A 12,874-nucleotide genomic window follows, 5' to 3' on the forward strand; every position below is an offset into this window, starting at 1 on the left:
AAAAACCACAGAGATGAGGGGAGAGAGGGAGGCAGGTCCTCCGCCTGCACTCGCTGCATGGTGCCTTCCTGCCTCGCGCTCCATTCAGGTCATTTCCCTGAACTGTGAAATTACTCATTACGCAGGAACCATCCACATTCAGCTGACATCATGTTTGTTTTTTCTTGGTTGGGCACAAAAGTTAAAATTCTTTGAATTGACACAACTTCCGATTGTGAGGTCTCGTGGAAAACATCTATTTGACTCACCCTCACCAGTAAGTGTCCCTGTCCAAATTAGAGTCAGGTGGACACAAATATATTGTGTGTGTGTGTGTGTGTGTGTGTGTGTGTGTGTGTGTGTGTGTGTGTGTGTGTGTGTGTGTGTGTGTGTGTGTGTGTGTGTGTGTGTGTGTGTGTGTGTGTGTGTGTGTGTGTGTGTGTGTGGTAAGATGCTGAAATGAAAGTTAAACAGCCAGAAGTATTTAGCACTTACTGTTTGTCATAGTGTAGTAATGACAGCTGAGTCCTCGTGTAATAGTGTAGTACTGACAGAATATGCATTACAGTGTAGTGATGATGAATCCTTGTGTAGTAATGGCTATCCAATTCATAATGTTGTAGGGTTGGGTAAATTATACCAATATAATTGGTATTAACAGCAAGATTACAAAGTTATTTTAAAAGTTAATGTTTAAACTTAGAAAAGAATAATGTGATATTCAATGTGATAATTATTCATATTGACTGATGTTATCATTTTCCCATAATGGCCAAAAATGAAGTAATGACTACCGAGTTCTCATGGGTCGAAGCCTCATATTGACCAGTGAACAGTCTGGGGTGATCCAATCACAACAACAGCCTTTAGGCTTCTGTGGATTATACCAGACTTGCTCAGGATGTTGCAAATTAACCATAAACTTCATCAGAGACGTACAATAAATCAGTTTTCCCTGATCCACATCCTTGAATACTAAGTGCCTGCAGATACACTCTGTTCTCTGTCCTGATCTAATTTATATTTTCTAACTTAATTCACCTGCGGAGTGCACACCTCACTCTACATAAAAATGAATGCAGCTAGTCCAATTTAGATAAGACTCGATTAGTGCAGGACCCACAGGGAGACCCGTATCAGCCACAATGCCTGGGTTGTGTCAAGAAAGTTTGGATTACACTTTTAGGCTTTTCGTCTGTAGCTTGAACAAAACATGGAAATTCAAAGTCACATTTAAACCTGTCAGATTTATTAATTGTTGAAATTATAAATTCGTGTTTTTCCAATAAACATGAGCAAAACCATTCCCTTGTTTTTGTATATTATAATGATGTCGTAACTCTTGGTGTGTTTTTTTATTGACGTTGCCAAAATTGAACTTGTACGCTCCCGTAAAATGTATTTATGCTTTGCAAATTCGTGAAACTTGTCATAAAAATGCTAAAGCAATGTCCTGAAATAAATAGTTTCCAGACCTATAGCAACACCATACACTTTGACTCTCTCAATCTAGATGTCACCGTCCTTGGTGTCTTGTTATAAACTTGTTGTTTAATTAACTTGGCACTTGATTATGTGCTTGTGGGCCACAGCTATTGTTTCAGTACATAATGTGATTCAGAACCACGGGTCCTGTAATTGGATTCTTTTCCCGAGGCGTTATAGATGTCTCATGCACACGTCACTTTTCCACAGAAGTGACACAGTTTGGGTAATTGATTTTCATTTCCAGAGGTGGCTCTAAGCCCTGATGGAGGAAAAGGAAATATTAAAGCTGGAGATTCTTGTAACTACGTGATTCAATCTGGCTCCAGGCTCAACTCCAATTCAGAGTGTGTAGACACGCACACACACACACACAGAGAGAAAGATGGTTCTCTCCATCGCACGGTGGAATGCAGCGCTGTGCCTCGTGGTGATGGTCATTACTTTTCCCCCTGAGGGCGCAGAGCGTTAAGCCCACAGCTTCTTTTTTGTTGCACACTTCACAAACCAGCTGCACCACACACACACACACTCATATATATGTACTGGAAGGCTTTAGTGGTGGAGGAGTGAACTGACAGGTGTGCGTGTCTATGTGCCTGCATAAATATCTCCCGGTGATTGTCTCTATCTCACTTCAAAGATGCTCTGCCACATGTGAGCTGCATGCAGCCTCCAACACGGCGAGAGATAAGTCTTGGCACCCGGATTTAAACCCGCTGCAGCTTCAGGCTGCTCCTCTCTGATAAATTCCCAGTGTATGGGAGAGGATGTCTGTCCGGTCACTGGTGCACCATGTGTGTTGCTTAAGACACAATATTGGCATCTTCTCAAAATTCTGGATCCGCCCCCATTTTTATGGGTTCTTCCAAGGCCCACACTCCATCCCTCCACCAACCTTTGTGGTAATTCTTATAGTAGTTAATCTTGCTAACTAACAGTAGCACAAATGGACACATGAGAACAAGGTAACTGGGACCAGAGGACTCGTAGCATTTCAAAATGTGAGGGATTTAACTATACACATCATGTAATGCTGGTCAGGTGTTTTTCCTTGTAGTGTTGTGACCTTGGGCGTCTGATAACGCAAACTGGTGGGAAAACATAGGAATAAATAAGTTTAGCAGGAGGGCTAATCTATACCATTCCTGATATTTATACACATCTGTCCTTTCAGCCCTTGGAACGTGGTCTTTTGACAACGGCAAGATAAACATTTATAATGGAATAAATAAAAAACATAATCGTCTATCCCTAATGTTTGAAGTTGCGGGGAGATATCAGTCCGCGTGTGTGTCTGTGTAATCAGGGCATTTGTGTGTGTTCAGTGCCGTTAGATTACCTGCTCCAGTCTGTCCTGAGATAGTCCTGCAGCTCTTTGATACAGACCTGGCTATCCCTCATTACTCCCCACTTTACCAACCTGGCTCTGCAGATAAGAGGGCAACAACACCTGCCCTCTGTTTCTACAACAGTTACACCTCAGAGAGAAATCTCACAACCGCTCTTACAGATCATTTACAGAAAACTTTTTACCCGCTTTATCTTTTTCTTTTGCTCCGTTTTTCTTTTTTTGTCTTTTACCGAGGTTTCACAGCTGTGATCCATTTTTTTTTAATCATTCAGGCCTAATGGTACTTTTTTTTTATCTCAATAAGTGATGTTTCTTATCATTATATATGGGCTATTTTCAATAATTTGTCCTCTCTCCCTTTGAGATTGCAGATAGCTGGAGGTTTGTTTTTTTATGCTGATCGCGATAAGGTGTTCTGATGCTGTGGCTGATAAACGTGTATTAAGCCCAAAGTTGGTTTAAATCCCCTTTCTGGGAGTTTTCTGTGGTAGATTGCACTTTGTGTCCGTGGGTCAAGACAGATATAAAAAATACTTTCTTTCCTGAAACAGAAAGTCAGCATATAAGGGCAGAGACGAAGCAGTTTTTTGTCAAAGATTGAACTATTATGATATCCAAAACAATTCTGGGTTCTCTGGTGATTTAGTTTTCAACTCCTTAATTTGATCACAAAACAATATCACACAAAACTGCCTACTGGTCAGAAATGTGTCTGTTTCCCAGCAAAACTGCCCCATTGCATATTTTTGGGAACAGTGGATTTCCACAGAATTTGATATTCTATTAATATATTTTTCATACAGGCAGCTCTGGGTCAGATCAAACTGTGAAAACTGAGCTGGCACGCTCATGCAGGCAGATATGTAGCAGACTTAGATGACTGAAGCCAAAGATTTTTGGGATGCTGTAATGTCTGGATTGTTCAGACGTGGAGGTTTGACACGAGGAGAATTTCTATAACCCGGCCACGCTTATATGCTAATGAGTTTGGAAACATGCTCAGGGCATGGTCAAAACATATTTGAATGCAAAGTGAACATCGTGGGTCAGAGTTCACCAAAGTTTAACTCCCTGTGAAGCCACTCTGCGTTTTCCTTTGCCACAGGAAGCAAATGTTCTGTTCGCCTCCCCGCTCGCACAGATTAGATGATCGGCAATTATTCAGGTACGTGTGACTGGGCCCTCACAGTTAATCATGACCACAAATATCAAACTACAAACTCAGTACACACCCCCGGCAAGGCCCAGCACTCCCCTTAAATTCTCTCAAACTACACCAAATTGCACACATTTCGCCATTTTTAAAGAAATTGACAAAATTCCTTGATGCCATCACTGATATGGATCAACACAAAAATGTAATGGGTTCTTTCCTGACCCATGCTGCAATTTATCCTGTGGTTGTTGAGTAATCTTGGCCACAAACACACAACCAGCAAACCAACTGACGGCTAAAAGCATCAAGAAACAAAAGCCTATAGAAACGTAACTCCTACTTGGCGGAGGTAATCATATAGTTTTTCATGCCCATCTTATTTGTATTATTAGTGTTTTTTGTGTTCCTCAGTTGTTGTCGTTGGGAAAAATCAGCCAGTCCAAAGCAACCAGACTGAAATCCAGCTACAGGCGACTGAGTAACACTCTGAGGAGGTAAGTTTCCCTCTATTCCTTCATGAAGCAAGTGTATAGGTGCTTGTTTGACTCCAGAGAAAGACACAAAAGACCTGTGTTGAAGAATCTAACTGAAGCCTCTTTGAAAAATACTTAAAAACCTCCATATCACATCCTGATTTTTTCCTCGTATGCAGTGCTGTCAGAAGTCGGAGGTAGCATCTGTGGTACCAGCCGCCAGCTTCTGAAGAAACATTTTGATAAACTTGCATTTCTTCTCGCTCAGTTTGCAGAGCGAAAAATGAAATAATAATTTGAACAAAAAAAGGTGGCTTCCAGCGTGTAGCAGAGGCTCAAGGTACCACCACCACGAGCAGCTGTAATAGGATGATGTAGCTGTCTGAGACATGCCCCATAGCACTTTTTCTTTTTAAGCTTTATTAAATCCACGAACAATGATTCTCATAATCCCCACCAAGGCACATAATAGAGGGTATTAAATTAACTTTTGAGACCCCAGTTTCCTGTGAAGACGAGGGGAAAAATCTGAATGTGCACATTAAATTTAATACGCTCAGTGCTCATATAGTTTATCAGGAGAATCAGCAGATTTTGGTAAGTTTACATTAATATAGGACCAAGAAGTTTGTTTTAAAGATTTTAAGATGGGGGCGCCCCCCATGGGCCTCGGCCAGCAGCGGACCCGGGTTCGATTCCAGCCCGCGGTCGTTCTCTGCATGTCACTCCCCTCTCTGCCCCATTTCAACTCTCTCTCTACACTATCAATAAAGCATAAAAATGCCAAAAAAAAATCTTTAAAAAAAAAAAAAAAAAAAAAAAAAAAAAGATTTTAAGATGTGTAGTTACATTATTACGATTTTTTTTTTTTTTGATTATTTAAGTTAGAGGTTTTCACAACGGAAGAGGCAAAAAATCCAGATGATCTTGGTCAAAAAAGTAATATTAGAGTTACCATCAGTTAGCTTGTAGTGTTTGTACACTGCATTCCACACTGGTAAATCATGGTTTCATCTCACAGTGCCCAGGACTGTGAGCTCCAGCGTTTGGGGGAGGCTAAGAGGTCTCGTGCTGAGCTGGAGAGGCTGCACACTGAGCTGGAGAGAACAGAGGAGCAGAGCATCTCCGAGGAGCCCGAGAGCGAGGTCAAAGAACTGAGGCAGCAGCTCCTGCGGGCATACAACGAGCTGAGGGCTGCCGAGAACACGCAGTACAACACGCAACTCCGACTGAAGTGGTGAGCCGCACAGCACACACCCAATCACGCAATGTATCGAATCCAAATTAATCCCGAGAGAGGAAGCCTTTTATTTAAAAAAAAAACTCCCTCTTCGCATGAAGCTTCGTCTTTCTTAGAAACACGCAGCACTGAGAGGAACCAAGTAACAGGAGAATAAGACATCACAGAGAAGTGAAACTAGTGGTGAAGCAGAAGTTGAGTACAGTAAGAGAACATACGTGGGAATGGACACACGCACATAGTATTGACACTGTATTGCTTAGCCGGCAACATTTTCTTCTTTACTGCTGATGCTGTTTACACCAATGACTGAACATGAAGGTAGACGACATGACCGCTCCCCAAAGTGAAGCCAACGCAGCAGAATAGCTCATAAACCCCACCTCCACCATGTTAGTGGCTTGGACATAATGATAATATCACTTATTTATTTATATAGCACCTTTCAAAACACAGCAACAAGGTGCTAAACAAGTTTGAAGGCCAACAATAGGAAACTATTAAAAAGCAATTTGAAGAAAAACACTCAGCGATAGAGAGCATACAGAAATAAAAGTTTTAAAGCACATCTATAAAAAAGTGTTTTTAAGAGAGATTTTAAAGAGGAGAAGGAGTTTGCCAGATGGATCTCCTCGGAGAGATTGTTCCAAAGAGTGGAAGCACTGAAAGAAAGGGGCCGGTCCTCAGCCCGGGACTGTGGAATGGCGGGCAGGGCCTTCGCTGTGGACCTCAGGCTACGTCCAGGCACATATGGTGTTTCTAGGCAGTTAGATTGGGCTCTCTCAAGTTGTGGGAAGAGGAGAAACCACTGCTCTGTATGATCTGTTTCTGTCAAAGCTGGTGCACTGATAGGTGCTTCAATCTTTTTCGATCTAACTGCACGTGCAATTTGCTGCGAGTTATCAATTCAGTCACATTTTCTGGTGTCTGTTGTTGAATTTGTTATTCGATGCTACAAAAAGAGGCAAAACCCCATGATTGACAGCTGAGACTGACTCCCAATTTGGTCAAGCATGTGAATCAATGGGACGTCGCCACCGCGGCTCCATCCCCCAATCACAACTGTGCAGACTCTGCCCCACAAAAGAGATTATCGGCAGCGTTCTTATCCAGGATATTCTGGCTTCTTTTCTGGCTAGTGGGAGGAAGTGGGGACACGTCGTCCATCTTTATTTACAGCCTGTGGTTTACACACTCAAGAGTAACAACAGGAATAAAAACTGTTTGAGGTTTTACTGCCTAAATGTTTTTGTGTCAGTAACCACATTTCCTCAGAGTTTCGTCACAAGGGGTCAAAGGTTGGTGCACAACCAGTTTCAAATGGATTTTTATATTTCCTGAACGTGTGATGTCGTATCATCCCTTCACCCTGATTAGTGTTTTGACATCTGTTCTGCTTTCCTCCTCTCTGCTGCCGGTTTCTCTTTTTCCTTCCCTCGACTCACTCAGCACCCCCAGTCAGCGTGTCCAAAGGGTCAAGCACACCCACAGAGCTGGAAAAGAACGCAGTCGCTCAAGCATCTCTCTCCTCTCTGTACACAAACTTAACGTTTCAAGGGCCAAAGGGAGGTTATCGGAACATTGCTAGGCAACGTGGTAACACACACCGGTGCTTCCCAAAGCGCGCTCGTGTCGAATGGGAGTTGCATAAACAAAACACTTAAAGGAGTAAGTTAAACTGACATTTAAGGGAATGAAACAGTTCAAATGTCGATTTGTGTCGCAGTTAAGATTTCTGTTGAGTTTGATTCCCCAACGATGAGATCATTGCAACTCCCCACACAGTAAAGGTCAATGTACGAATTAAACAGGCTGTGAAAGGACAGTGATACTGATTACTGATAATGTATGGAAGGAGACTAATACAAAGGGTAAGTGTGATCAAAAGTTTCAGGGTTAAAATATCAATGAGTGTGAAAAAGTGAAAATATTATACCCTCTATATAATTATTGTGGCTCGTATTTTTTATTTTAGCTGCACTGCAATTAAAGGATAAACCTTCGAAAGTCAACCACTCGTGTCACATCAATTGAGCGGCGTATTGCAAAGATACGATCTAGAGGATACGCTGGTTTTAAGCCTCACACTGAAGCAGAGAGTTGTGGCCGCAGCGGTAATTGAAATATTAAATGGAAACACTTAAGGAGCGTTCCTTGAGAGCCTACGTGCGCGTACGTCGTTTGCAAGAGCTGATCGATGCGGAGTTCTCATCCTCTCCTCGTCTTTTTCTTCTCCTCTTTCTGCCCTTTCTGCCTTTCACACTCTCCAGCCTAATCTTCCCCCCCCACCCCTCTTTCCGTCTCCCTCCCTTGTCCAAATGGCTACCGGTCTGCATATGATCAGCAGATGCTCACCACTTATATATGCCTTCTAAAATCTTTGCGTCCTTCATCTTTAGCCAAACATGCACAGAGGAATTCCTCAGTGCCTTTTCCAGTGGCATACTTGAGCATCCACGCAGTTTTCTATATATTTCTTTAAATATCCAGTATATCAACTTGTCAGCGAGATATGATGAAACAAACAGCAAAATGATATGATGTTTTTTAAAGATTACAAAGCTGAGCTAAAACTGTTTGACAGAAAGCAGCTCAAACGGCTCAAAAGAGCTTTTGCCTCAGGGAAATAAGAAAATAATACAACGTTTGAACTGTGTTTGGCACTTTATGATTCTTTATGTTTATGTACAGTATGAGAACTCCTTACCTGTGTCTTAAGGTCGTAGCAACGTCTGGCATTTCTATCCTAATAATCCGATTTTCTTTTTCTCCTCTTACCTCGGCTCACCTCGACGCTGTGCAGTCTGTGGGAGGAGAAGCGCTACCTGGAGACAGAGAATGAGACTCAGCTGGAACCTGCTGTAAGTTGCACCATCCAGGTCGGGTTTCAGAGATGTGGATTACCGCTGCAATAACTGTCTTCAGAGGGGATAAATATGAGTTTTACTTTAAGCCTCCACCCAGGTCTAATCCCTCCATGTGATGACTTGCCATTGGCTCTTTTTTTAAGGGCCCGTTAAAGCAACAAGAAGCCCAAACGTTTTATATTCCACTCTCTCCGTCTTCACAAAAATATGATGCATGTGCTAAATAATTTGTTATCCCTCAGAGGGAGGTTTCTCATTCTGTAGGCAAAGCAGGAAAAATCAAGTTAGTCATCATTTAAAGCAACAGATTTACAACGAAAATGATTTATAGTAATTTATACATTCACAAATCTTAATAAAACCCCTTTATCCACTTGCTTCTGTTTGAGTCATACACCACAGTTCACTGTATCATGCTGCAGGGCATATTAATACTGTATTACTTTTATTATTCAGTGTGTCAGACATCTACCACAATGTAGAGCATTTCCAACACTTGGACTGGCAAGACAGTCTCTAGCAACTGATGAATCAGCGGCGCAAACTCTCAGCGATTGTGTCAGAAGAAGAACACAAACCGTAGAACCCGTAGGGCAGGCGGGAGAATGACGTGAACAAATCACCAACGCCGTTAAACTTCAACGAAATTCTTTTCCAGGCGCCAATTAATGTTTGATTACTGTTTGCAACAACAAAACATTACGAAGGTGCTTGTGCTCTGCTTTCATGCCTCCGGCTGCGAGTGATGGCGTTCATGAGTCAGAGAGGCTCATGGGTAATGACAAGTGACATTTAACAGACTTACCTTCTGCTCGAAAAGGAATACATAATCAAATGTGATACAACATCAAATTTATAATGGACATTATAACCAATGTCCATGACAAACGCTGGGTTGCAGAAATGCTGAATCAAGCTGAAAAATGCAAATAGGATTATGCCACACTGCCAAGATCGAAGGCATGTGATGATGTCACCAGGTCCTTGCATGATTTCAAACTCTAAAAGCCTCTGACACCTGTTATAAAACACATAAATCTGATAAGTTCAAAAAGTAGTTTATAGAAAACACTACATTTACCTCTCTGCGGTTATATGCCTCCGACAACCAGTGCAATTTCCGGCACTTCAGGTGTTCCTGACAAAGTGCATCCACGGTTATATGAGGTCTACACACCCTGTTGATGTCTGGCCATTAATTATACAATAAAAATAATGAATCAGTTAATCCTTGAGTCCAAGTGACAACTGGCCAAAGTGTGATCTAATTTGAAAGGATTCCCTGAACTTGATCCCGAGACAAAGTGTGATCTGTGAGGTCAAGGCGACGTTGATCTATGACCTTTGAACTTCAGTTCATCCTCGAGTCCAAGTGAAGGTTAAAACCTAATCTGAAGAAATTCCTTCAAGAAGTTTTTTGAGACATCTTTTTCACGAGAATGGGAAACCAGAAAACATAATGCCTTCGGCCACTGACTGTCACTGGTGTGGAGGCATAAAATTAGAGCTCCCGTGTCCTGAATGTTATGAATGTTATGAATGTGGAATTCAGTTGAAGCATGCAGGAGCTGTCGGAGCCAGAAGCCGCACAACTACAGAAGAAGCTTAGTATTTCAAAGAGTAGTAGAGTATGAGGAGGTGAGAGAAGAGAAATGAGAACAGGAACGTCCTGAATAGCTGAAGGATTTGATGATGAAATCGATTTGCGTATGCTGGGGTTGTAGTCGACCAAAGCCCCCCCCAAAATTAGGACTATAATAAAGAAACCGGAAAACTGACAGCTGCTACTGCATGACAAGACATGTGGGCAGGAGCCTTCCACTGTGAACTGGTCATATTGAACCTACAGCATTAAGTGTTCTGTTCAGCAGGATGAGCCACACCGAGGGCGGTTGCATTCTTCTCTCTCCCTGTCGCACACAAAAACAAAAACATGCTTGTACTGCGTGATTCATGAACTATGCGTTTCATCGCTCACGTCTCAGATGCATTTCTAATTGTTTTGCAGAGGAGCCATAACCTAAATCTTTACGGCGCATGACATTGAACAAGCTGAATTGATAACGGCTGGTTCAGTTGCAGCTGATTTACTTTAATGGCGACACTTTGTGAAGTTAAGTCAGCGTAATGGGACAGTGCTGACTGACAAACACGTGTTTGTGGTGCAGAAAACGATGAGAATAACATTTTTGAGAGAAGCTGGATCTGCTCCAAGAACCGCAAAACAGTTTCACCTCAGAGATAGATGCTCTACTCCAGGTTCATCAAATTTAAGATTCACATTTGGAGTCGTTTAACGTGGGTCTAAATCAAGTGCTGTATCTTTTTGTCATTCATCGAAACATGAACCAAACAGATGTGAAGCAAAAGAGATGATTTAAAGTGTTTTTAAAAGAAAATGTGCAAAGCAAAGACTTCGAAAACCTTGATTAGTGATCCAATGTTCATGTTGGTGGGTCGTCCAGGAGCTGGAGAGCAGAATCAAAGCCCTGCAGGACAAAAATGAGGATCTGAGGATAGAAGTGGCTCAGAGACAAGTGGAAGTCAGGTACCTCATGACCAAACCTCTTTTCATCCAGTTGGTGTTAATTCCCATGTCTTTTATTTGTTCATTTTAGTTGTTTCCATTGTTTGTGTGCTCTTGCCTGTTTATTACAATGAGAAACACTGCAAATGATTCCCTTCAGTGCTTTTAATTACAAGTTTTAAGAAGCATGAACTTGTGTGTGTGTGTGTTGCCAGAAGTCTCACTGAAGATGTGGAAAGCCACGAAGCTCAGATACTGAGAGAACAGAAAGAGCTGGAGGACCAGAAGGAGATCATAGAGCTCAAAGAGGTTTGTGTGTCTGTGTGTGTGTGTGTGTGTCTGTGTGCGTGTGTGCCCGACTGACTGAGCATAACTTACAGCAAACCAACAATAAAACAACAAAGGATGTGCTTTCTTACATGTTTGTGTGTGTCTCTGTGTGTGTGTCACCAGGCAGAGAAAGCCCAGCTCATCAGCGTACCTGACCAGATATCAGAGAAGATGAAGAGGAAACGCTCCAAGAAGGAGTAAGTGCATTTAATCTATAACTTTATGGAAAATTTGTCACCACAAAATAAATTGAGCGATTTCGCTGAGAAACACTGAAGAGGAAACACAACAGAAACAAATGGTTTTCTCCTGGAATTGAACAATTATCTTAAATCAGATCCCAAATCAATTATTTTGCCATCCGTGTTATTATACTGCACTTTTCAAAATGTGAATGTGTGCTGCTAAATAATAATGATAAAATCTTTATTTATAAAGCACTTCTCAAGGTTATAAAGGGCTTTATGGATAACAACAACAACAAAGTAATTAATACATACACATTAACATAAGAACAAAAACAGTCACAGTAGAAACAAAACAAAACGTGAGAGAAATCTGATACAATAAAAGTAAATTATAAGGTTTTATTTAAATACACTTTCCTCAGTGAAAACTTTTAATGATATCTGTGAAAAACTTAAGCCAACTATTCATTTTAATCCTTTTTCTGCAAAAAAAGATTCAATATCCAGTTCCATTTGTATTTCCGTTTCTTCTCTGCAGCGTTGCTTGCGTATAAGTAGGAAAATAATGTTGGCAATTCCTCTCTTTTAATAAAATGACAACCATATGTATTAGGCTCCAGTCAAAAGCCCCTTTAATCACCAGAGGATAGCTCCACTCGGAGCCGCGCTGCAGTCTCTTTTAATGTTTACTCCAAATTAATACTTGGCTCTGGAGCGATGCAGCGGAGCCGTCTGCACGAGCCATGTGAGCTCCAGTACGACCTGCAATCTGAAATTCACAAAGCTGAGTGGCACCGGGAGGGGGGGGGTGTTAAAGATGGATGCACACGCTGTTATTTCATCTGATCTGCACTCCTACAAAGCTTGTGTGATGATTAAACTCTGTGTTGTGCTTCTTTTGTCTTTCAAATGCTCTGTCCCTCTCCTCCAAACACGCCAGAGCCGCTCTGAAGGAAATAGAAGCACTGAACGCCGTGATCTCCGAATCGGAGCAGCAAGTGCAGGAGGTGGAAGTACGAAACCGATCCCTCAGGAGGAGGAGGGAGGAGGTGGTGCAGAAGCTGGAGGCTCTCCAGGCCCAAGTCGAAGCCAGTCAGAGAGAGTGCAGACAGCTGCTGAAAGAACAGGAAGTCAGCAGGGAGGAGGAGGTGGAATTCATTGGGACCAGGTACAAAACTATTAACACAGCCAGAAGTGGATTACATAGAGAGGGCGTCTTGAAAAGGACGAATGTGGATGATGAATATATTAAGATGGAAACACAATGTTTGATAT

The 12,874-nt window shown here is 41.9% G+C and overlaps 1 protein-coding gene across 1 annotated transcript in view; it reads left to right on the forward strand.

The window, feature by feature from the left end:
- Positions 1-13: 13 nt before the first annotated feature.
- The window catches only part of ccdc146 (coiled-coil domain containing 146), a 31,121-nt gene continuing 18,260 nt past the window's right edge, over positions 14-12,874 (forward strand). Inside the window, exons 1-8 of the mRNA XM_053415460.1 lie at positions 14-88; positions 4,386-4,468; positions 5,469-5,684; positions 8,491-8,548; positions 11,020-11,102; positions 11,297-11,390; positions 11,535-11,608; positions 12,540-12,767. Coding sequence (XP_053271435.1) covers positions 14-88; positions 4,386-4,468; positions 5,469-5,684; positions 8,491-8,548; positions 11,020-11,102; positions 11,297-11,390; positions 11,535-11,608; positions 12,540-12,767 — 911 coding nt within the window. The remainder of the gene's footprint in view (positions 89-4,385; positions 4,469-5,468; positions 5,685-8,490; positions 8,549-11,019; positions 11,103-11,296; positions 11,391-11,534; positions 11,609-12,539; positions 12,768-12,874) is intronic.

Source organism: Pleuronectes platessa, chromosome 22 (genome assembly GCF_947347685.1).
Source record: "Pleuronectes platessa chromosome 22, fPlePla1.1, whole genome shotgun sequence".
NCBI classification, from domain to species: Eukaryota; Metazoa; Chordata; class Actinopteri; order Pleuronectiformes; family Pleuronectidae; genus Pleuronectes; species Pleuronectes platessa.